The 26203-nt window shown below is 45.1% G+C and overlaps 1 protein-coding gene across 2 annotated transcripts in view; it reads right to left on the reverse strand.

Annotated features, from left to right (window-relative positions):
• Positions 1 to 486: 486 nt before the first annotated feature.
• The window catches only part of kirrel1b (kirre like nephrin family adhesion molecule 1b), a 54411-nt gene continuing 28694 nt past the window's right edge, over positions 487 to 26203 (reverse strand). Inside the window, exons 2-15 of one of the 2 annotated variants that reach the window (XM_029524472.1) lie at positions 22417 to 22566; positions 17869 to 18018; positions 16876 to 17033; positions 14491 to 14641; positions 13711 to 13816; positions 12889 to 13037; positions 12525 to 12652; positions 11968 to 12094; positions 10157 to 10257; positions 6569 to 6785; positions 5606 to 5713; positions 3905 to 4032; positions 3250 to 3324; positions 487 to 2529 (exon numbers count right to left, since the gene is read on the reverse strand). In XM_029524472.1, the coding sequence (XP_029380332.1) occupies positions 1846 to 2529; positions 3250 to 3324; positions 3905 to 4032; positions 5606 to 5713; positions 6569 to 6785; positions 10157 to 10257; positions 11968 to 12094; positions 12525 to 12652; positions 12889 to 13037; positions 13711 to 13816; positions 14491 to 14641; positions 16876 to 17033; positions 17869 to 18018; positions 22417 to 22566 (2432 nt within the window). In that variant the 3' untranslated portion in view covers positions 487 to 1845. Of the gene's footprint in view, positions 2530 to 3249; positions 3361 to 3904; positions 4033 to 5605; positions 5714 to 6568; positions 6786 to 10156; positions 10258 to 11967; positions 12095 to 12524; positions 12653 to 12888; positions 13038 to 13710; positions 13817 to 14490; positions 14642 to 16875; positions 17034 to 17868; positions 18019 to 22416; positions 22567 to 26203 lie in introns of both variants that reach the window. The other variant, XM_029524471.1, reaches the window with a different exon arrangement.

A 26203-nucleotide genomic window follows, 5' to 3' on the forward strand; every position in this document is an offset into this window, starting at 1 on the left:
AGCTGCATCAGTAGAATTTGGAGCAAACAAGCAGAGTTTTAAATGCTGACCTGTGGCGCCAAAAGCCAATCGCACAAACGCCGACACGACTCGATGGAAAAAAATCTCTGACATAAAATGCCACCAAATTTTCAGTTGTGGCGAGAAAACCAGCATACTTGTACAAATAAATCAAATGTACAAAGTGCCATATGAGCTAGATAAAACGCCCCGTACCTTCTTTTTGATATGTTAGAGTGGACTTGGTGCGTCTCGTTCCGAGCATTGTTGGCAGCACGACTCAGAGCGAGCAGCTGCCTGTTCTCCATCCATTTTTTTTTTTTTTTTGAATGTCGTCGACGTTTAGAAAAGGCGGTCCAGTCAGAAAGCTGGAAGTCAAAGGAAGAGTTTCACACTAAACAGAAGAGATGCCCTACCCCCCCCCTCGTCCCCAACCCCCTCCCCACCCACCCGGATATCCACCATTTTGGAATGAACCTCTTCAAAACTTCTAATTCTAATTCCACAAGATCCACTTTAAAAATACCATCCACCTCGTTTTAAAGAAACTCAAACGTTTCCAATCTCTCCACGCTCTCGTTGCCACGTACACGTTAAAAAGTGAGTGTCACCCAAAAACTCTGAACCTTTGGTCCGCAACGCCTTATAAAAATACTATAAAATGTTTCTCAATGCCATTTTTTCCTTCACATGGTTCGGTATAAACATGAGAAAAAAAAAAAATCTATTCTACTGTGCAAGTGAGAGAAACTAATACTTTTTGACACTTGAGGATAGGATTCTTTTTTTGTACAAATGGCAGAAATTTACTTCATGAAAAAAAGCGCCCCTGCCACACCTCGTTTCACAAATACTGCTTGCGGCTTTGACCTTGAGTGAAATGTGAAGTCTAGAAATGTATCACGATGATAGAAATGAGAGGTGAGGAGAAGGAGTTTACAGAAATACTTGCTACCGCTCCTCTCCTCTGCGATGGGGCGCGAGCGAAACCTCGTCGCGTCGCACGCTTTGCAAAAGAAGACACACGTCAATAGTGTGTGTGTTGGCACATAAGCATTGGCACTCTGGTCACTCACTGAATCAGCTCGAGAAGCTTTGTCCCACTGAAATCAAGGTAGATCTTGTAAACAAGAAAAAAAAAAAGACCACTGGGCAGACTTTAGTGAGGAAAGAGGATCAAAAAGTGCCAGAAACAGTTATAGTACAAGCTGCCCCGTCGCTGCAATACATACAAACAGAAGTTTTCAAAGATTTTGTGTGTGTTTCTGTGTGTGTGTGTGTGTGTGTGTTTTTGCAATAGAGAGTCAGAAAATGCGGGGGAAAAAGTGTGAGGTCTGCTTGTAGGTCACTGTACTGCATCACGCTGTGAAGGTTTGTACACGGAAATACCTTTAAAATGATCCAAATTTGAATTTGCATGTATTTACAGAGATGGGGTGGATGGTCGAAGAGCAAAACATCTGGTCCTCTTCTTCCTGTCTTCAAAGTGCTCTGCTGCTCTTGTTGTCTCTTCTTTCTCTTGATTGTGGCACGCTGCTGCTTTTGTTTGTCGAAGCACGAACACTGCACACAACAGAAGGGCTGCGCAAATGTGTGCGAGCGTCGCTTTGCATGTGTTGTGTGTATTGCTGCTAACAAGAGTGCATGCTACGCCGCCGACCGCTGTGTGTGTGTGTGTGTGTGTGTGTGTTGTTCAGAAAATGAACCAAGTTCCATGCACGGGTTGTGATGGAGAGAGAAGACAGCGAGTGTTTATGCGAAAGAGACGGAGGATCTTTACGGGGAAGAAGCTCTGCTGCTGCAAAAAGCGAGCCGAGGAGTGTGAAGAGTGTGTGAGTCTGTTTCTCACACATGAGTCTGCATCCGCTGAGTGTGTCTGTGGGAATAGTCAGAAGGTGGAGACGAGTACGAGAAGCGGGTGGAGCTTCCGTACTTCCCCAGACCTGTTTCGGGACTTTGCTGCCCCGGTCCTGGCCCTGGACCAGGACCTGGCCCAGGACCGGGACCGGGACCGGGACCAGGACCAGGACCGGGACCTGGCCCTGGCCCTGGCCCGGTCCCCTGTCCTGTTGGATACATCTCATAGGCTGGCCCCTCCTCTATGGGCGGTGCAAAGCCCATGCGGTAGCTGGGATACTGCGAGGGGTATCCGTAGTTGTCGTAGGCCAGCTGGGTGGTGCTGTCCAGAAGGCCGCAGTCTCCCGGGTAGTCTCCAGGCGACTGAAGAGCAGGATTGGGGGGTGCTTGCTGGCTCTGGGCCACCCTGGAGAAGGTGTTGAACTGGGCGTAGGTAGAGTGGGACATCCTGGAAGGCGGCCGGGGGTCGTAGCAGCCCGTCCTCGAGCCTGGCACCGCACTGGGGGGAACGGCGCCGCTGGGGGCAGCCGACGGTCCGCTGGACGTGGCGCCGGCCGGCCCGCTGCTCGGGTTGGGGGAACGAAACTCTCCCTGGTAGTGGATGGCCCGCGACTGGGGACGCGCCTCGTCGTGGGTGGTGGCTCGGACGTTGTAGTAGCCGTTGGTTGGATCCTGTGATGAAGGAGGAGATGGTCAGGTTTTGTTTTTTTTTTTTTCTTTTAGTCCTGTGCTAAAAATTAAAGACACATTTCCATCCGGTCAGTGTTTTGATTCACTTGATGTAAGAAATGGAAGCTCTGCAAAATTTATCACTCCATAATGGCATCAATTTAGACTTTAGTGGAGAATAACTGGAGCAGCTACACCTTCAAATCCAATAAAGACAAATAAAAACAGTAACATATAGATAGAGAAATCCATTCAACCAATAAATCAAAGTTTGTTTGAAGTAAGATTTAAAGCTTTGGGAAAAATACTCTGGAAAAGTGGGCCAGCTTCATAAAACACGTGATAATGTGCTGTCACACTGCAGGCTGATGACCTTGGTGATGTGGCCGCGGTTGGCGATGCGTTCATGCCATGTCTGAAAATGTAACGGCGTGTGAGTGATGTGGTGCGGAGTGAATGCATGAACAAGATGTAAATACTTCAATTTACTCCAGAATTAAAAAAAAAATAATAATAATCACATCAAGAATGTTTGGAGTGGTTTGTTTTCCTCCTTCAGAGGAGAGTTTATCCGTAATCGGTCGGTCATGCTCTGACCCGAGTTTCAGATGATGAATTCTTTTTAAATGTTTACCTCCAGTGTAAATGCCAAACCTGAGGAAGCAGTGAAACTGGCATTGATGGATATGACCACAGAGGTCATGACGTGCATCGTGTGCTCACCTTGAGCTCGTACTCCTCCCGGGTGTCGCTCTCGCTCCTGACGTCCTGCTTCAGGTCCATGTCGTCTTTGAATGGCTGAGTGGAGGGAGAGAGGGAAACAGAGGGCAGAAACTAAACCATCAAACAACGAAACACACACACGGAAAGAGGGAGGAAGAGAGGGAGGGGAGAGGAAAACAGAGTTTCAGGTTTTTCATCCCAAGAGAGCGGAAGACGAGAAACGCTTCGTTGTTTTGGGGGGGGCGGAGCTTTAAAACTGCAGCAAAGGAGCCCAGTCGGTTCGGTTCTCCAGGACCTTCCAGAGTTTTCCAAAAGAAACGTGACGTTAAAATGTGGTTGTTTTTTGTGCGCATGCAAATGTGAATGAAAATAATAGTTTGTGAAGCATTTTGTGTGTTTTTTTTTTTACTGCTCTCTGTGAGAATCTGCAGCTTTGTTGATGTGTAATTATATTTGTGTTTGCAGGGAGAGTGTGTGCATGTGCATCTACCTTCATTTTGTATGTGTGTGTGTGTGTGTGTGTGTGTGTGCGCGCGTGCGTCACTGCCTCTCGGCCACGTCGCCCCTTTGTGTCGGTGTGTCTGTACATTAAAGGCCGCTGACCCACACGCCTCCTCTCCACGGCCCCCGGTGAATCAGAGCGCTATCTACTCACGGAGTACATGGCCTTGACCATCCGGGTTGCCGTGGAGACGTTGGTCGTCTCCTCCTCCAGGCTGTGGGTCTCTTTGTTGACCGTTTCCACCTTGATGTCTGGCTTACCGAGGGTAACACCCCGCCGACCTGCAACAATAACACAACCTCCAGTTATGTTCGGGGTCAATGTCACGATGCATTATTGATTTATGCAACATTCCGGTTTCAAAAAACAAAAACGAACTAAACGACAGTAAGAACACTTCATTCTGTTGAAAGCTGTTTTCGCCGGGGCAATTATTCTGCTTGTGTCTGCTTTGATAATGGCGCATTGGGCAATTTGGTATGCTGGCAGCCACAAAAGGCAGGGAGAGGTGATAGTTTGAATTTTGAGGACGTCAGCATTCACCGTGATGAAACGCAAAAAGCTGCATGCTCCTTTGGCATTGATTTCTTTCTTAGGGGCTGTTATGAGGAAAATAATGAAGCGGTGAAGAGTTTGAAACCGACATTTCTGGCAGAAAACGTGATGATTGCTGATATTTTCTGAATCTGTTTTTCTGAAAATGAGGCAGTGCCCTTACCTTTGCATTTCACACAATTTAAAGTCTATGTTATGATTTAAAAAAAAAAATCAGTCTTCAGCAATTTCCGTGGCGTGCAGAAATGCTTAAAAAACCTAAAAATATTTCACTATCAATAAAACGTGTTCCATGTTTAAATGACTTTCTGGTAGAAAGTGCAGTTTCGGTATTTCTTTTTTATTTTGTTCTCTATTACAAATTAAACAATAATATTCAGGCTATAAAGAAAATTTGTTGCTATGCAAAAACATTTTTGGTGAATTTAGTTCGGCTCCCTTTGGGACTAAAGTGAGTCAGAATTTTTAGTAATAATTATTACTTTGAATGAAACAACCTTAAAGTATTTAGATGAAACTTATTTCATGTCTTTTCAGTGAATGGATGCTAGTTGGATTGAGACAGGGGATCTTATGTACGGCAGCAAAAATTCAGATTTTAGTACACGTCCACGTTAAACGCAGCACTGCTCAGTTTCACTCAGAAACCTCGAGCACGCGCACACACACACACACACACACACACAATAAATGAGACACGGCTTTGTCCAGAGCCATGGCCACGTCTGTTTGACTTTCTATTTTCAAACAATATCTTTTCTGTAGTGGTGTTATCAGCTCGAGGCCTGAAAATATACTCTTATCCCCAGAAAATCCCTCTGGGGAACGTGCCAGTCACCTTCATTGTCTTTCCCAACTCTTGGCTGAATTACACAACTTGAAGAACTGAGAAATGCTCAGTTTCTCTCTCGTGAACACCAACAAGAATTGCTGTAGGGTGTAGAAACAACATGCAGGAATTCACAATTTAAATACCATTAACCTTTAAATGCTCTTGGTTGTTTGGGCATTTTAACTGGTGGAGGAGCGCCACGTGAAAACTATTTAACTAAAACGCAATCACACGATTCCATATCGTCGAATGAGAATGGAAGTGTACAGCAGGCGTCTTTGAATATTCATTAATCTCATTTGAATTAAATGTTGTATGGCTGGCATATGTTCCTCCCTCGGTGGAGAGGCAGAATGACAGATAGGCTGAGTGGATGAAAGAAAGACCGACAGACGTATATTTAGTAAGTGTGTGCGAGCACCTACACACAGACACACACATACTAAAGAACCACCGTGTGCACTCACTGCCTTTGCGTTGGCGGTAGAGGAAGAAGGCCAGTGCCAATAGAAACATAAGCAGCAGAATGGAGGAGCCCACCGTACCACCGGCGATAATTCCCACTGGAACAATATCTGAAACAAACACCAGCAGAGAGAGAGAGAGAGGGTTGGGGTTGAGGGACAGCTGCTGTCTCATTGTTGCAAAAAAAAAAAAAAAAAAAAAAACCTGCATGGATGTTGTGTCATTTAACCACAAATCCTGTTGTGTCCTCAGTATTGAATCTCTGAGGGCTGGCTATGTTGATAAAGCACGCCAAGTCTGACAAGGGATGAAAACACTGTTAGTACAAATAAAGACAAATCTGAGCCTGCTCGCTTTCTCTCCAAGATTTTCTGAAGCCTGAAGAATCTGACAGCTGAAAGAATAAGAGTCAGATAAGACTGACGGAGCATGAAGAAATCATTTTCTCAATGTAATGTGACATACCCAGCTCTCAAAATAAATAAATAAATAAATAAATAAATAAAAAAGTGTGATGTTCCAGAACGGACTAACAACGCTATCTATTCTCTGTCCTCCAGCTGATGCCACCGCTTAATAATCTTGCTCAGGGGAACTTCAGCTCGGGCGAGAGAGAAGAGCGTCTCCTCTGAGGACATTAAAGGTACCCTGTGGAGTTTTCACCGTAAACAAGCATTCGGTCTCTCACAATAAAAACCTGAGAAAGCTCGACGTTTTGAATCCATTCCCTTCCCTGTTTGATATTTGCGAAGCTTTTAAGGTGCTTAATGTGCAGGTTTTCTTCTTCGTTGCATTTTGGGTCCAGTTACTGCCACCGTGGGACCGTGCACATCCTCACATCTGTGCTCGTGCACGTTTATGCAAAAACGTGTGCTTTTCTTTGCACACAAGACGAACTCAATGGGGTCAGATCACGGCTCCACGTGGTCTGATGAAAAGCTGAGAAACTCCTCCATCTATCTCACCTGTCTCCTCCAGGGTGATGATCATGGTGCCCGGGCCGAAGGAGTTCCAGGCGGTGCAGTTGTACGGTGAGTGGAAGTCGGAGTCCATGACGTTGTTGATGGTGAGCGTGGAGAGGACGGCCCCACCCTGGGACGGAGGTTTGCTCTGCTCCACGGTGTAGCGCTCCATCAGGGTGCCCTTCTCCTTCTCCCACACGTTCTCCTTCCACGCCCAGACCTGAGACACACATGTTCGGGGGTTTGTTTAGTCTCTAATCCTTCGCCAACAAGGAGAGAGAGAGAGACAGGCGGGGGCCATCAGTACACCTGAGTCAGGTATGGCTGCAAATGACGGGCCGCCGACATCAAACAAAGATTTGGTTAAGAGAAAAGGCTGTAGGATAAACACAGCAGGACGTCCTCCAAGCCGACAGGAGCTCTGCATATGTATGATGAAGACGCAGCGTCCAATTTGTTTGATTTTTATCTAAACGCTGCTCTTTACTGCTGCAAATGCCCAATTTCCCCCTCAGGGATCAATAATGCTAATTTCACTTTATCTTATCTTAAATAGTATTAACCACAACACACACACACACACACACACACACACACACACACAGCCAACAGATGGGCTGGTGTTAAAAAGGTGAAGAGAGATTCAAGCATGTCTGGGCAAGAAATATATTTTAAGCAAAACAAATTATTTACTCACACATTAGTAACTCATTTTTTTTCCTCTCCTGGTGCAGAATAAGACTAATTAAAATTTTTTGCTGGAACTTTTCAGGCTGATGAATAAGCAATAACAAATAAACCACAACACACACACACACACACACACACACACACACACACACACGTGCATGCATACAGAGTACTGCACATGCACACGAAGAAAAAAAAACAAAAACCTGGAGCATGTTTTTCGACTTATAATGTGCTGAAGTAGAAATTTGAGGATATTAAATATAAAGCATGATGATATCAAATATACATAAAGTCATATGTTGGGCTAACGTACCTTTAAACCTGGTTCAGAAACATGATCAAGACTCGGTGAAGGGTGGATTACAAAAACAACAAGAACCAAAAAAAAAAACCCCAAATCTGCTTCTTTTCTCTGACAATCTTGCGTAATGCGTATTTTTCTGCCTCTCTCAGACCCCCCCCCCCCGTCCTCTTTCCTTCTTTATTGCTCTTTTTCACAATAGTTTTATTGCACCACCGCTGACTGTCTGTTTCTCAGTCTCTTGTTGCACAAATACACACACACACACACACACACACACACACACACACACACTTACTCCATATTTTATAAGTCCTTGTGTCTCTGCATTAAGCCGAGACTATAATGTCGCACCACATTATACGCTCTGAGCTCTCTGGCGGTGCAGCAGGGGGCTGAAGCTTCCTAAAAGCTCTGATTTCTGTCATGTTGGCGCTGCACAATTGGATAATTGACGCTGAAAGGTACAGATTTTTACTCTCCCTCCATTTCATACCTCTCTCATTTCAGTCTATTTCACCCCTCCTCCCAAACACACACACGCAGGCTCTCTCTCTCTCTCTCTCTCTCTCTCTCTCTCTCTCTCTCTCTCTCTCTCTCTCTCTCTCTCTCTCCTTCAAACTCAAATGCCATTACTGAATTTATTTCCATTTTCCAGCCTCTTTTTGTGATTTTGTCAGTGCTGGCATTTTCCTTTTTACAGGTATATACTGCGCGCCATGCCGCTCATTTAGTAACCTATAACGTGTAGACACTTTATGTTAAACTGTGCTTTGATTGAGTACTGCACTCAGCGACTTTCCAAAAGCCAGGAATGAAGAAAAGGAAAAAAACAAAACCCAGCACAGAGTCCTGCAGCTGTAGCGCATTCAGGAGGACGCTCCATTTCAAATTGCTCTTTTACAGAAACGATGGCTGCTGCTTTGAGAGGGAACACTGAATTCGAAGGGTTTTAGCTGCTGGGTCCAATTCACACTAAAAATCAATACGGTGCAGATACTACAGAGTGGCCATAACTGGGTAACGCTCACTATCAGTGGTCTTAAAGCCTCATTATGGCTCTTCATGCATTCAAATGGCATATTTAATTTTATGTTTAGTTTTAAAATTTTTTGCCAATGCTGCTAAAAAGTGTTTCCTGAGACAATCACACAGTCACATTTTTGACGAGAGAGGAGCTGCGGGCAAAATGCGGCATCCACTGGCACTGATACGACACCCTACAGTGGCCTGGTGCCGCCCTAAAGGATCATGGGATACATCTGAGGGAGTAACAAGATGATTAACAAGACAGAGAAGGAGATTAAAAAACATATTTCAGCTACATGGTGGTTTCCTGTTTTACAATTCTTCATTAATCTTGTCAGTTAAGTGGATGACTTCAACTTCTATTTTTTTTTTTTTTTCCATTATGATTCGTCCAATAAAATAAAGTGGAAAGAGCCGGTGCTTTGTTTTAAGGAGGGAATCCCCAGCTCTAAACTGGACAGTGAAATGATTGTGATCAGCCAGACGTGTACACGTGTTACGGCGGTGATTCCCAACGAAGGGGCGGCAGCAGCTGATTTCACGCGGATTTCTAAAACATCAAAATGTTTCTGCTGCATTCACCACGACCGCCACAGAGCCGTCTGCCTCCGCCAGCCTGATCGGTGCCACTGTGACGGCGGGGAAAGAAAGCGGCCTGACTGTGGCCGATGCGCAGACACGTCTGAAGGTGATGAGCGGGACGAAACATAAACAATTCCACACAATCACACTGTCTCCACGTGCATCTGCCGCGGCCAATGCGATTCCTCTCCTTTGTGGTGAAATAGTGTCCGACGGCTCCTTCCCAAGGCCGTGCCATCTATTGGAGGGGTGAGATACAGGGGGTGAAGTGGGGGGGGGGGCGGCATTTGGACATATTTTGCAACACTGCAAGGCTGGGGTCTGCTGTGGTGCAAGGTCTGAGTTGTGACATGGCTTATGGGCTTAAAGCAGCAGAGAAAATAAAAGACATGCCGAGAAATAAAAAAGAATGGCCCATATCTAAGAACTGCAACGACTTTGGGCCCGGATTTATTTGACAGGCAGCCCTCGAGTCACAGATGAGTGGATCGGCGATGTGTTTGCTGATGGGATTTCTGCTTTAAGATTTTTTTTTTTTTTTTTTTTTCCCTTCTTATATTTGAGATTTCTCCTCAGTTTGCTCACCCCAGATTAGATCCTGGCCCTTATCATCTCTAAATCACTTTGTAAAACGAGACACGGCGTTCTCTTTCACCATCTCTTGTATCTTATCAGATCCGCTCCTGCATTTCCCTGGAACATGTGCACAGCACTGCCTGTCCCCTCTTTCACTTCAACAGCAGCTGTTTTTGATGAGTCACACTTTCCAGCACGGAGTAGGAACACATCATTCCCGCGTTACCCGTGACACAGCCGGAGAACAAAACCGCTCGTACCCAAAAAGCTTGGCCGGGAAAAAAAAAAAAAAAAAAAGGGGAGAAAGTAGGAGTTGTAGTTGTTCTGATCAGGATTCTGTTTGAGGCAGATGCAATCTGAAAAGGTCGAGCACCTCTGCAGCAAATTACAACTCCCAAGGATGGACTTACAATCTTATCAGGTGGGGGTGTGCTGGCGATGTAACACTTGATCTCGCCTCTCTCCCCTTTGACGGCGTATTGGACTGGATCACTGGAGATGATGGGGGGACCTGAGCGGGCGAGATAGGAAGAGGGCAGAGAGACAGAAGGCGGATTACCGAAACAAACCGAGACATTTATGAAGGTTTGGAGGACAAAAATCGTCAATGTTGGAAAACCCCTGTAAACTGCAGACCTCCAGTGAGAAGATAGAAAGGCTTTTATATGGACTCCAGTTGATGGCATACACCAGAGTGACGTTTATGAAAGTGTTTGCTCTCTTTCTGCTTTATGGGGAATATGATGGACATAGTTTCCACTCATAAACCCAAATAGGGCCGAGTGGAGAGCCATGTTGGCAGCACGTTTGATGCACATGTAAACTTGGTGGAGTGACAGTTTGACGGTGTGCCGTTAATTCCCGGGGTTGTGGGAAAACCTTTAAAAGTCAGGAGCTGGTTGGCTTCTTGCCTTTGTGGATTTCGAGCCTGACCACACCAACGTCGATCTGGTGGCAGTGTCGTGGAGAGACAGCTCAAACAGCGACTGGCCGGTTCGAGCTGCTTCTTTATTCGCGTATAAATAAATACACATTACAGCCGGAGGCGGCATACGGGCCTCTGGTTACACTCATAAATGTGCAATTACACTTAACTGCCATTGTTTAGGCATAACAACTACTTGGTTAGTTTAGAAAAAGAACCGTGGGCTCATTTTTACAGGACAGCAGTCGCCAACATCATCACTGAGATTATTGGCTGAATGCTAAAATGGAGGAAGCCAACAGGTTGGCTCTGCTAGAGCACAAATGGCTCCACGTGAACTGATGCAACACAGTTTGTGTCAACCGCTGCCAGTAAATCAGAATCAGAAGTGTTTTATTAATCCTCAGCAGAAATTCTGTTTGTTACAGAAGCTGGAGAGATGGAAATAGAAATATTACAATAAAAACGCTAACTATGGTGACTGTTCTGTTTGTTAGTCTGAGTTTAGGTCTGACTGAAGGAGACGACAGAAACAAATTACTGGACTTACTGTCCTGATGCGAAACTCAAAAACACGATCAAACCTTGATACTTCCTTCTTTCGCCTGCCAACTGCGAGTAATCCAGATCCAGGTCTGTCACTGAGGAGGTGAGTTTGGATGGAACTCTCATAATGAGAGAAACCATATAAACAAGATGTAAGTCACAGCAGAGTATTTTCCCAAAGTTAAAGCACGGAAGAGGGACTTTAAATAACGGCGCTGACACATTACCTGGCGGGTGAATAGGTCGCCAAGCTTTCAGCACTTGATATTTTGCAAGGACGTGGCAATGAATGTGGCGGTGCTCCTCTCCGGTTGGACCGGGCACGCTGTCACCCGGCTAAGATTTAAGGACAATTTGAACTATCGTTTTGTCATTGTGTTCTCGGCGATTCGGTTTTGATTTATCAAGCGATTGATGGTCACACTGGGACGAAGTTTTGGCATTGAAGTATTGGCTTTGTGCCTGTCCAGGGCTGATAAATTAGCTGCAGGGTTTGGTTTTGGACTGGAGCTGGAATGAATCAGGCCGGGTCGACATCATATTATAACCTAATGAGATACAATATTCTGGACGTTCGGTCACTTCGGCTGCCAGAGAGGTGAATATACGCGTGCGATTGCTGATTCTAGATCAAACGCACACATTGTGGAGGTCCGTGTCGTTTAATATTCATCCTCCACGCTTGGCTGGGGCCTAATCTTTCAATGCATAGGCAGATTGTGAGTATATTTTAGTGAGTGAGAAACTGACCGTTGACTGTGAGCGTAACTTCAGTCTCTCCCACTCCGATTCGGGGGACGATGGCCTTGCAGACGTACTGGCCTGCATCAGCCTGACTCACCGACTTCAGGTACAGCTGGTTGTTGTTGCTCAGCACCTGGACACAGATAAGTAAGCAGAAGAGCATCAGGAGAAGGATAGTAGATTCACGAGGTGGCGAGTGGAGACAGACAGAAAGGGTGAGATGTTAGAGAGACGGCGGGAGGGAAGGAGAGCTATATTTAATTCATAAAAACACGCTGATTTACTCAGCAGGCTCCATTAGTTCGTTTTTTTTTTTTTTTTTTTTTTCCTGCAGCCTTTCTTAACTATTTAGGCACAAATGAAAGATTTAACATATGAAGACGGAGTCTCACTACCAACCACCTGCTTTACAAGCGAGCAAACATTTGGTCCGGTCCTCAGATATTAATATGAGCTGGGAACGGGGGTTTCTGGAGGACATGCGTTTCGATCCAGGGTCTGTTGTGTACAAGTATAAACGGTATCGAAATAACCAGGTAAAAAGAAAAAGGGATTGTTTTTACCATGCTGGAGCCCTTTTTTGTCCAGGTTAAGGTGAGAGGAGGGTTTCCAGACCACTTGCAGTTAAGAGTGACGTCAGAGTCCACATCCACCGTGACCGGTCGGGGCTCCACCACCAGGATCGGACCGACTGAGCGACAGGAATACACAGACAGATGTTAAAGAACCCAAAGAACGCAGCGCAGGTTTATTATTCTGTGTATTTATCTATGTGCATCTGTCAGCACTATTTAATATGTGAGACTCTGACCACTGATGTCAGGGGTTAAACTGAAAATACTGAATTTATAGCACATTAATCCTCCTTTAAGAAACGTGCTCTGCATGATGCACGAACAGACAAATAAATAATTTAGTCACACTCACAGTGCACGTCCACCAGGATGCTGACGTTGGTGTTTCCCACGGCGTTGAACACCTGACAGGACACGGGCTCCGTGAAGAAGGAGTGATCCGCCGTGGTCACGAACACGCTCTCCCTGGCGCCCTCCAGCAGCACGCCGCCTTTAGCCCACCTGACGCAGGAAACGCATCAGAGTTTCACATTAAAACTTATGTCACTTTTGTCAGGATGAGATATGGAAAGCATAAAGATTTTTACTCTTTTGGCAGCGGTTCAAATTCCGGATAGCCATTAATATATATGAGCGTGTTTGAATTATTAAATAAGGCTATTAAACAAACATTTTTGATGTCACCACCTGAGGGGATAGTTAAAAACATAAACTTCTCCTCGTGTCTCTTATCCACGCTCTATCCTGCCAGATACCTAGCTGAAAATCATAGAACCATATTGCACATCTGCCAATAGATGACATTTTAATATACACCGGATAGGCCCCGAGCCTGAGTACCTGGCAGCGCTCCCACACTGGGACCCTGCACCGGAGTCTCAAACCTCAGTTTAGGGCCGCCTTGTTAAAAATCACGCATCTAGCTTTGGTGCTGTCACTTCAGATAAAAGTCAGAGTTTAACTGTGCCAATGTTCAATACTTTCACTGATGCTGTTCTCTGAGCAGAAATTTCTATTCAGGATCACGTCCGGACTGGAAAACTTACTGGCACGGGCTTTCATTCTCACGTTGTTCATTTTTGTGTCCATCACATAACAACACAACACAACACATATTGATGAGCAGATAGTAGCTTTGTTGTTGAAATTTCTTGGCATTTCCTTTCCCTCCTACCTGTAGCCCATGATGGGGGGGTTGGCAGTGGCCTGGCAGGTGAAAGTGACCCTCTCGCCCTCCAGGACCGAGCGAGGCTCGATGGACAGCGTCACCGTGGGCGGATCTACGAGGAGAGAAGATGCATATTCAGCGCACAAACTAAAGATAAAGTGAATGACTGCTGTGTTTCGCCAGCGCCAAACAGCATGATGATTGATTTCCGACATAAATAAGTCACACCAACTATAAATTTCACAATAAAATCCTCACTTCTCCGCAGATTCCACACCCACTGTTACTGAGGATATTCTCCCAGTACTTACAGACTACGCCCGATTGGAAAAACACATCAGTCTTCTTGATTGAATATTCAAACTACAGTTTTCTTGTGAACAATCATTCCTTATTTCTCCGGGGACACGACTGAAATCCTTTAAACACAAAAAAAAAAGTTCTTATTTTCTGTGTGTTGAAGGAAATCAATTTGCTGAACCGCTTTAGGTGAAAATTATTGGCCTCGAAAAATCGGTGCCAAAAACAACGCAAGCAGCTGAATCAAATTTGGAACGAATCCAGGGTTGGAAGAATGGTGAAAAATAGAGGCGGTAAATTCATGTACTCAGCTTATGAGTCATGTCATTTTTCTTGATAATTACTTAAAGGCGACAAGTGCCGGGGCAGCTGATTGACTGATTTTGTTGCATTTCTACAGAAAAAAGAGAAAGAGAACCAGCTAAGCCTCTGTCTCCAGAGGGCCCAGCCATGAACATCCTCACACGGAATAACAGACCAACGTACGGTGGACATTAAGGTTAACGGTGGCTCGTTTGCCCATGGGCACCGCCGGGTTGCTGGCCACGCAGGTGAAGTTGGAACCGCTGTCGGTGTCGACCGGCGTGATGGGAAGGTAGCTCCTGGTCGTCACCCTCTTCCTGTCCGGCAGCACTTCCTGTTCAACGCCAAGGAGAGATCATAGAAGAAGAAGAGGAGAATAAACGCCATGGGAGACAGGAGAGAGACGAAGGAGTGATGCTAATGGAGGCAGGCACGAAAACAGAAATCTGGAGGTCCACAGGAAAACAAAAAACTTCTAGAAGGATCAGCGGGAAACAAAAGAGAAGATAGAAACTGACGAGAAGAGATTTTACTGGGATTCACGTTCACAAGATAGAAGTCTAATGATGATGCAGGAAAGTGGCTGTCTACAAAATGTTCTTCCAATTAAAGCAGGCAATTCGATTTTATTATGACGCTTTGCATCTTTAAATGAGAGCTGAACACGCATATGGAAGCTAAAGAGAAACAGACAAGTTTCAATGATTAATCAGCTGTAGCGACTCATTTCGCAGCTTCTCTCTTATTACGTGAGTGTTGATTGAATGTAATCAGGTTTGCTAGGACAGAGGAAGCAATTCAAAGCCATTATGTCAGACTATGGGACGGACATTATTCACGGTTCTTTGGATTTTATAGATTAAACCAAGTCTTCTTTTAGAAAAATAATTGATAGGCAGATCAAAAACGACAATAATCCCCAGTTTGAGCCCTAAAACACGAGCTTTAAAATCTCCTTCTGCACAGGAAAACATCATCACACCCAGTCTTCTTGGAGTGAGGGTGTGTGGGGTGTTGTGCGATGTAGCTACAAAATCTGTCAGGAAAGCGTGTTCAGCTCTCACTGCAGTGTAAATGCGTGGTCAGTAACACAGTAACACAACTGCAGCATGTAATATGTATGAGCATGTGTAGGGGGCATAAAACCAACTGAGAGGTGTAAAAAAAACATCTGTGTTTGAGTGTGTGAGTCAGTGAGTTTGGTGCTGCACATGAAAGCACAGACACATCCCTGTCTGTCTGTGTGTGTGTGTGTGTGTGTGTGAGTCTAGGTGCATGTGTGCGCTTGCAGGCATAGCTTCATGCGTGTGGGAGAATATACGGCAGCATGAGGAGTGTGAATGTGGGAGACAACTGTAAAATACATCAGTGATAGTTCTGCCTGTGTGTGTGTGTGTGTGTGTGTGTGTGTGTGACCTGTGTGCATGCAGGTTAATTCGACCTGGATCTTTGGGGACAGTAACCGAAGGCCTATTTGCTCGTCTTCTGTGGATGTGCAGACTCGATGAACGACAGTGAGACAAAACTCATTGGGGGGAGCGCGACTGTTCGCGCTGTCGCTTCAGGACCATCGAAAAACAGCAGGAACTAGAAATAACGCCTTGAAGCTGGACTGACCGGATGAAAAACTCATTTCTAGATCCGGGAATCATACTCACTGCTTAATAAAAGCACGAGTCTCCCTGCAGGTCTGATTAAATTTTCACACCTTTCATTCTACTTTTAAAACGTCTTAAACGCACTGAAACAAAAGATCCAGGAAGAGTTCGCGCTCCGACATGTGTAGCCTTAAATCTAGTCTGTTATGATGAATGAATAATATAACAAAGGAGAGGTGATTCGTGCCATGCTTACATATTGTTTTTTTTTTTTTTTTTTCCCAAGTAAATCGCTCATTTTTTGGCCCTTGAGAGAACATGGCTCTTTTTGTTTCTCTTCCTTTCATTTGCTTCTTGCGTCTTTCATCATACAACAGAACAACTGAGGCTTTCTCACCGTCAGGAGTTACGATACCTTCCTTGATCATTTAAGACCATAAACGCTAACTGGCAGGTGCTGGATTTTCTGGTGCTCTTTTGTTGCCACTGTTGAAAATAAAAACTATTAATTGGGTCGTCAATGCTTAAAAAAAAACAAAACAAAAAAAAAAAACAACAACACAAAAACAAAAAAACAACCAGATCTGAAGGCACGATGGGCCGCTGGTTACAGGTTTGCAGGTCACAATTTGCAATTTTAAACAAAGAGATAATAAAGCCATGTGCTAAAATGGTTTGCTGTGCTGCGTAGGACTCCGGGGCTGCTGCATGGCCCGAGGTGAACACACTGTAATTCAGCGCCATGGGCACAAAAACTCACTGTATCAACAAACAAATGGATGTTTGTGAGGAGCAGATTGTAACCGCGCTACGACTCGTTCTACACAGTCCTCTGAGGCGTCTGTGCGTCAAAGGGGATTAAGCAGATTTTGGTTTCATAAACTTCATGGTTTTAATTGTGCGTTGTTGTTGTTGGTCTGTTTGTTTGCTTGCTGTAATCTGCCCGTCCACATGGGTGTGTGTGAGTCACCGTGGAGTGGTAGGCTCCCTCCACCGCAACGCCGTCCTTGGTCCACTGGATGTGCGCCGCAGGCTTGGCCCCCCGGGTCACACAGGTCAGGTTGTACGGAGTCCCGGCCATCAGCAGGAGCTCTGGGGTTCCCTCTACCACCGGGTCCTCAGGCGGGACTGGAGGGGGGGGACAAACACACAGACGCACACACACAATTTAGAAAAGACTAAGCGTGCACGCAAACATACAAATAAACCTTTTCATGTACACAGTCTGCGTGGTAACGATGAGGCAATTCTTCAACCTCTTTGCGTTTCATAGTTTTGTTGTAAATGCACCATTCAACAGATTTGAAGTAACAAGGCTTTTCCCGAAACTCTCGTCTTTCTTCTGTTCCAGCCGTGAGTCAGAAGATGGGAACGTGAAGCCTGCTCATTATAACTGCACATTTTTATGATTATCATTTTCACTCCACCGTGGGCCTTCCTCCTTTCCTTCCTTCTTTTTTCTCTCTCTCTCAGCCCACCGGTCCAGCCGGATGGCCGCCGATGCCAAGACGTCACCAAGTGCTTGGTCCAGCTCTGAATCTGCTCTACATGACAGCTCCTGCTGCGGTTTGGCACTGTATGAGTGAAAATCGACTTGACTTGACCATCTCACCTCAAAGTGACTGCGGACGCTGCTCTCATATTATATCCTGGTGCTTTAATTTGGTTTTTATTGCTATATTGGCAGAAATCAGCCCGCTCTCTCAAAAAAAAAAAAAAAAAAAAAAGACTCATGGATTCTGGAAGTTCACTTGTCGAGATTATTAGCTTGATGGAAAGAGACAAGACACACGAAAACCTCAAAGGAGCTTCAAAGAAAGAAACGCGTTCTTTCAACTCAGGAAACCTTCACGTCACAAGGGCGCATTCTTCTGTTGTATGTGGCAGTCTCCTCTCCGTCACACTGGAAGGGTAATTTGCTCAGATTTCGCTCTCAGGAAAGGAAGCCTGAGAGTCCACTTACTCAGTACGTTGAGCTTGGCCCTCCTGGAGCGCAGCGCGGCCTCCGTGGCCTGACACTCGTACAGAGAGTCATCAGACAGCTCGGCGTTGGAGATCTCCAAGTTGTACTGGCCGATGTCCAGAGCCCTCAGCACACGATACCTGGGCCAGGCTGCAGGAGACACACACACACACACAGACACACAGCAGGTTTGCTGTTAAATCAATGGAGCCGAATATTCACTTTGTGAGTCACGTCCCCTGTTTTACCCTTCACCGTTCAGCCATGCATCACGACGTGGTTTACTCAGCGGTCAGAAAAGTCCGACATGTTCGGAAAATGAACTTCTGGAGTGTAATTTAAGAATAGTCTTCCAACTAAAAAAAAAAAAAAAAACAACTAAAAAACGCTGTTTCGAGATGATAGTTGGCTGGAAGAAGGAGCTGCATTACAAGCTGCTGCTGCCGCCATGAGTCATCGTAATAGCACCGGCTTCACAAGAGATCTGTGTTGGAGGATGATATCATTTTTATTCTGGAGACAATGAATGATGAGTTGCAGCAACACTGGACTTGTGGAATAAAGCTTTTGAGGAAGGGAGACTCCACATCCTAATTTTAGAGTGGGACTTTTCCACATATTGTGAAGTCGTTATGATGACTGCGGGAAGATTGATTTAAGGGAGCAGTTCATTTAAACGAATAATCCAATAAGCAGTAGGGACTAATACTGACTTCTTATTTGATAAACAGTAAATTATTCCAACCATCAATGCTCTGGGTGGCCCTCTTGTTATTATTATAATCATTAAGTTATTCTTTAGATACCCTGATATCATCCCTATTGAGATTTCTTTTGTTGTGTGTGTATGAATGTTGTTTGTCAGCACAAAGTCACATTCAGCTTTATTTTACTGGGTTGTCAACAGGAAGCTGAATATCCTATAAAACTAAACTATCTCAATTGGCAGATACAATAAAAGTTAATCAGCGTAATCCCTTTTTTCTGTGATTCTGGTGAGCATGCTGCTTCAGTGTTGGGGAACGCGAAATATTTAGGCTACAGGAGGGAAAACCATCCCACTCTTTCATCTTCCTTTATTCAGTGTCAGTGTTTTTCTGCTTCCCTGTGCGCCAGAGGACTGACACTTGACTTGTTTACAAGATAAAGGAAAATGTAGACGCTCTTATGAAATGGATAAAAGCTGAATCACAATTGTATCACATCAGTCGGAGACAGACATCACTGAATGGTGCGCGTATTCATGTGGAAATGTCAGCCCTTTTAATCACCCAACACACGGACAGCGTTCAGCATCTGTGGCATTTGTGTCTGAAGCTTTTTTTTTTTTTTTTTTTTGCATTAACCGGAGCATCTGGAAATCATGATAGTAGCTCCTTTACACAAACAACCCAGAGGAAGGTAATGAAGGCTCAGTCAGAGATAAACAACTGAAAGGGTCTCTTTGCTCAAACGCCCATCGAGCATCGCCACATACACACTGATGCCACATCAACTCCTGCATCACACATAAACTGCAGAACTACAGGCAGCGCCGTCCCAATTATAACCCCCCCCCCCCCCCCCCCCGTTTGAACCTTCGCCTCTCAGACAAAGGCATAATTGAGCGTGACGTCCCACTAGGGGGCACTCATTGATCCTTTGTGCCCAATCCTAACATGACATCATGGATTCAGATGGCAAAGGCAGGCAGGGTATACAGAGAGCAGGGAGGGAGAGTTGGGGTTGGGGGTGGGGGTGGTTGACAAAAGTATTAGTGGAGATTACATCATCCACTCCAGCACCTCGCAGCATAGCAACCACAGAGGTGAAAGCACCCCGGGGAGAAGGAGAAGGAGAAGGGGGAGGCGGAGGAGGAGGAGGAGGAGGAGGAGGAGGTGGAGGTTTGAGGACGGACAATAAAGCCTGCAGGTAGGGAACAGATGTGTGCTTTAGGTGTTCTCACTGATACATCTCAACATGGCACACCATCATCATATATTTAAAATACGTGATGGTGCAATGTGCAAAAAGTGTTTTGTGTTCAGAGAATAAAAGCGGATCTGCACGCGTGTGTGGGTGTTCCAAGCTGCAGGTATGAATTTACTGCACGCCTACTCCGTCATCAAGGGCTGTATAAATCCATACAGGGCACAAAAACAGCCACCGCTCACATGTCAGAGCACACGCACCGGCAACGCATCTGCACAACAGACCACGCATTAATATCATTTCTATGGACTTCCTATCAAACTATGAGATGACTTCATACTTCAAAATGAAAGAGGGAAGGAAAGATTGAGAGACAGTGCGTCAGAGATGAGGGAGGGGACAGCAGCTCGGGCAATTTAGGGAAGAAGGATGGACAGAAGGCGATGATAGATGGCTGAAAAGCTGAGGATAAAGAGACAATGAGAGCAACATGTTTATCAAACGCCGGCGTGTTTGCCAACAGGGCCAGGCTCGCAAAAAAAAAAAAAAAAAAAAAAAGAGAGAAGGCTGCAAGGACAAAGGGAGCATTACCGAAGGATAGATAGAGAGAGAGAGAGAGGGAGGAGGAGAAGAAGCTGAGAGGAAACAGCAGAGGAGGAAGAGACATGCAAAAGCAATGGAGGTGATGTGGGAAATACACAAAGTGATGATGGAGCTGTAGTTTGAAAGACAGAGGAGGGAGAGAGAGAGAGAGAGAGAGAGAGAGAGAGAGAGATGTGCTGACCTTTACTGAACCTGCGAATTAAATTGAGTTGAACACAAGATTCACATCACATGTCAGATTAGCACTTGAGTGACATTGTGTGTGTCTGTGCGAGCAGTGGGTTGATTGAATGTGTGTGATTTGTTTGCATGCCGTGCGATGTGCATATTTCTGTGGATGGACTCACAGTGTGATGAGAAATGGAGATTTAGAGCTGAAAGGCAGCGAAGTACTCGAGTGCTTATTTACGTTCCGTTTGTGAAGCCGTATTTTTTGGATTCAGTCATTCGGTTCAATCAGCCGCTCTTTAAAGTGAAAGTCCACGTTTCCTCATGTGGGGTTGTGCGTCAGTAAGTTCATTACTTGTAATAGATTCCTCTCATTTTAGAGAGAGCGCAGAAATACTGACGGAGATGGAGCCATCCACAAAGACTTCTTTATTCTATTTTAATAATATATGTCGAATATTTTCACCAATTTATCTTGCTGTCAAACGGCCCTTTACTTTGGAATTACATTTTCACTGCCGCTATATTCCAATATTTCTCTTCACAAGCAGGTTTTTACAGTTAAACAGCTGATCTGCAGCCCAACACAGTGTGTGCTGCTGGGCCAGAGGCTTAGAAAGCGTTGGGTGGTTTGGTGTGTCGTGGAAACTGTGACAGATGATTTCTTAGTTTTGCTGCATGAACATGTGCGTATTTTTTATATTTTTTGGAAAATGGACTTCCTCCGTAAACAATATGAGAGAAGGGGAGTCCGTCACAACTTAAAAAGAGCTTCCTATAAGTGACAGTGTGGCAGCACAGCACGCTGCCACTTATGGGTGAATTACGCCAACAAACACTTTGTTATGAGTTTATTCCTAAAAACAAATTTGAGTCTTACGCAGGTTAGAAGTTAATGCGAGGAAAATGAAGCGTGTGATTCTTTGTAGCGTCACCAACAGAAGCATTTTAATGGATAAAACATTAGAAATGTCACACAGCCCCGGCGTCATGTTTCTTATATTTCTTTTGCTGATTATAATGAAGCCTTTAAGTTTTGATATTTCATACAGCAGGCTGTGTAAATTTACTCCAGTGACGTTTCCCGTTTCATCTGAGGGATCATTTTCATTCCTTGCCTGAATAAATTATGGGCAAAGAGCAAGAGCTATCAGGAGCTGCAGTCATAAGATGCCAGTAGCAACAGTCAGTGAACCGTGCTCATCAAAAGCTTGCCTGCATGCATTTTGCAGAAAAAGAAAAAAGAAACTAAACAGAGTCGAGGTCAGTGAAGGGCATTTTTTCTCTTTTCACTGCTTCTTTTTGTTTTGTTTTGCACTTCTGAGTTTCATCTGATCGTTTCCTGAATGGAGAGGGGAAAAAAAAAAAAAGAAGAGAGAGGCTCGTCTCTGTCTGTTGAGACTTTGACCCTTTGACTCTCCTCACTTCTGTTTGCATGTGAAGCGTCGCCATCTCTGAAATGGAAGCGTACCCTACTGTTGCACTCACAGTAAGTCATTCTGGATGTGTGTGTCGGCTTAAAATGTAAATGTGAATGTGTGTCTGCTTTTGTCAGCAGTGTGAGGGATTTTCTCTAATTCAGCATGATATACAGGACTCATTTTTGCCCAGATTGTCACTCACACGCTTCTTGGCTCTTAACTCTATCTCCCTCTGTACAGTGTTCATTCCCTTAATGTTTAAAAAAAAAAAAAAACCCTTGCACTTTTCAGCCATAATAGCTTTTGTCAGGGTTCTTAAAGTCGAAACTGAACCAAGACCGTAGCTGAGTTATTCCCCTTCTTCACTTCACTTTGATCCCCTGCGCGGGTTTTTCTCTTTCCCCTCGTCTCCTCCCATTATAGGATCTCCGTCCCCCTCCCTCACCTCTCAGACCCTCGCCGATGCCGAGGGCCAGGCCGTCTTTGGTCCACTGGACGATGCCGGTGTAGTTGAAGACCACGCAGGACAGCACCACCCGTTCTCCCAGCACCACCGACTGGTCCGCGGGCTCCTGGGAGAAACGAACGCTCCACACTGCAGCAGAGGGACAGAGAGGGAAATCAAGGTTAAGGTACTTTCATCGCCACCTGGCCGTGAGGCGCCATCTTTCATTCAGGCTGCTCGGTCCCTATCCGGCCTTGTCGACTCGTGTCTCTTTATTTTGTTCTGCTCTGAATGAAAGGGAGTGGGAGGATTCAGAGATTTTATTTTACCAAATTATTGGCAGAAAGACCCAAAAGAATCAGCATAATTCTCATCTCTTTGTGGCTTCGGCCACTGTTTGGTCCCTTTCTCGCCCGGACTTTAACGAGGCCCGTGTGACTCTTTGTGGGTACAGAAAGTATGCGTGCGTGCGTGCGTGCGTGCATGGATGTGTGGCCTCTTGCTTGTGTAGCGAGACCATCCTTTGCCAAGCTGTGATACCGCCTGCTCTTTTTCATCACACAGTACAAAGGATTTTGCTTACACACACACATTTCCTCCAGCGAAATAAGCCTTTTGGCTATCGCAGTGCCACTAAAATGCACGGATAGAAAAACTACAAGTGTAACGCAGGCATACATTAATGCTCTCGCGTAAAGGCAAAGTGTCAGGTGAGGAGGCGAGGCACTCACACCGGAGCTGTTTTCAGCCGTTTGCATCATCAGGTAAAACGGTTTCGTATTCTGGAGAAACTCTTGCAGGAAGGCGCATTAATTAAAGCAGAGAAGGAGACTGTGGTGCCGTAGATGACACACACATTTCACGGAGTCACTAATGCACACATGCGATTGCACGTACAAATCTTTGTCTTAATGTTTTTATGCACACATGACGGATTTGATTCACCAACACTCATATGGCCATTTAAAAACAGGCCTTCAGTCGTCACGAATAAGGCCACACATACACACAGATCTATAAATGCATGCATGCACTTCAGCAAACCTGCTGCTTGTCTTCCCGTCGGCTATTCTGCTCTTGGATCATGGTTAAAACAATCCTATTAGCTAATTAAGGCAAAACTGGTTAATAAAGCAGGCCGAGGCTCGGAGGGACACGTCTCAGTAGGATTCAGCCACAAAGGTGCAAACAACGGGCGATTCACTGATTTGTCGGGAGGATTACACGAGCCGTCATGTTATTTGTGCGGAGGGAGGGGGCTGCCGCGCTGAAGGCACGACTCTTCACACGTCAGATGAAGCACTTTGATGTTTTCGTCAACTTTCTCAAAATACCGAATCAAGCAGACAACTGCAGTGACTCTGAGCTGGTGGTGAAAATCTTCCCCAAAGCACTTTACCATTGTTGGAGGAGCTGTTGATCGGGCTAATCTTTTCTTCTCAAACAGCCGCTGATTCCATGATGAAATGCGTTGTGCGTTAAACCTAACCTCAGGGCCTTTCCTCTTAGTGTTGGTCAGTGAACTTTGGTGTCAGCTCATCACATTAACGAAGCAGCTTCTCATTTGAGTCACCACTTTGCTCTGATGTTTGGCTGAATGTTGTTTCCTGTTTCCACCTCCGCTGTATGATGTCAAACGAAGACAAACATACACGGAAAAGAAACATTCTTCGAGTGCTCTACGTTTCTGGTCGAAGCGCTCATCTCGTCAGCCATGTTGGTTTAAGATCAGACTGCTTTTGACCTTTGACTTTGACAGAGAATATGGAGGTTGGACTCTTATTCTGAAAAACTCTCCTCCTGGTCCAACACGTGCAATCTTAACACTCACTCTCTGGTTGTCAATCAAAAGACATTCTGAATTACGACAATGTGAGAGAAGTTGAGGCTCATCTGACAATTTCCTCACGGCAAACGGTAAACAAATATACATCCTCAGTTCCCCACAACCCGAAGAGGGGCGATGAAAATGCTCTCAGGCTGGAACGTCACGCACCTTTCAGGGCTTCTCATTCAGAAGACAAACAGAAAATAGGGTAAATGAAAGCAGCTGCCGCTTCTTGCAGAGAAGAAGAAGACGACGACGGAGCTGCTGGGATGTGATATCCCGCTGACATGAGTGATTTACATGTGGGTCATGTTATGCATGATTTATGCAAAATTAACAGCTATTATGAGTAAGGGCCTTCTTGTCTAACTCTGAACAGAACAACGCACGCTCTCCTGGGACAGGCTGCGGTGTGTTGCATTGTGTTATTGTGTGTGTGTGTCTGTGTGGGAAAAATAGTGACAGAAATACAAAAAGGAGGAGACAGGGAACATTTTTAGTTGTGTCGAAATATTTTGAGCGTGCATGGATGTATGTGTGTGTGTGTGTGTGTGTGTGTGTGTGTGTGTGTGAGGCCTGTCAGCCTGCAGCAGAGACTCAGATCGCAGCGGAGCGAGCTGCACTGACAGAGAACAGAGATGTAATTAACCCTACGGGATGCCCACCCTCCTCCCCCGACACACACACACACACACACACACACACACACACTTTGGCCTCCCTCAATTTTCAAATTCCTTGTCTCCCATATGCTCGCCCTCCTCCCTCCTCCACTTTTTCTTCCCTTGCTCTCTCTCATCTTCCCCTCCTCTTTCTTTCTGACTCACCTTCTCTCATCTCTCTGACTCTTTCTCTCTCCTTATGTCTTCCACAAGTTTTCCCATCACTCTCACTTCCCTTTTCGTTTCCCCCCCTCCGTCTGTCTCAGCCTCCACCCTCCTCTTCCTCCTTTGCTTTCCTCTCTTTGTCTTTACCTCTCTGCATCATTAGCCTGAGGGATGATGTTAGGTATATCCTCTCTTCCTCTCTACATAATATACCCAGTGGTACAATGAACAGAGCTTCACAATTACAGCCTCAACGTCCAAACATATTATTCCTAATAGCCTCCATGCTTTTTTCTCATTTTTGCATCACTTTGTTTCATAAAACATCTGTACAAGTATAAGCCAGCTAGCTCCTTGTTTATTCAACCCAACTTTTCAAAATAAAGCGCACACACCATCCCTCATTTCTACATGTTCATGAGCTGAAGCTCTATATACCAGAAACAAGGCAGCATTGTTTGAGCTGAGGGTGAAAAGTGAGCCTGCGTTGGGAAGAGTTTTGAATAAAGAGAGAGTTAAATGTTGAAACTCAAACTTAAATGATCGTTTGATTATGAAAGATCATGAGATACTTCAAACGTACTTTCAGTTACTTGTCAGAATTAAGCAATGGAGATAATTAAAAGACATCAACATCGACCGTCAGCGGCCTCATCAGTCAGCGATGTTTTATCCTACTTGAAGCTTTGCTCCACACACCTCTCAGAAAACCTGTAACACTCGTTAACCCCAAGTCGTTTTACCAAAACTATTACAGTCTCGAGCGAAGACGCAGCTTCTTTCCTGGACTTTTCTGAGTTACTATCCCATGTGTTTGTGTGTGACACCGGTCTATGTTGCCCCCTCATCAAAGCCTCCTCAGTCAGTCCTATCGAGAAGCTTTCGCCGAGCATTTTGCAAGCGTTTGATCTTCTGGGGGGAAAAAAGAAGAGAATATGGCAGGTGAAAGAGCAGCTGACAGGAATCAACACACTCCTATTAAAGGTAACAATCAGCTCTACTCATGTTCTGGGCAAAACATCATGAAACAGCTCTGTCAACTCTAATCTTCTCCCTCATTGTGCAATTCAAGTCACTGTGAAAGGAACTTGGGACATATCTCATAAAAAAAAAGAAAAAAAAAAAGAAAGGC

This window comes from Echeneis naucrates, chromosome 17 (assembly GCF_900963305.1).
Source record: "Echeneis naucrates chromosome 17, fEcheNa1.1, whole genome shotgun sequence".
Taxonomy (NCBI): Eukaryota; Metazoa; Chordata; class Actinopteri; order Carangiformes; family Echeneidae; genus Echeneis; species Echeneis naucrates.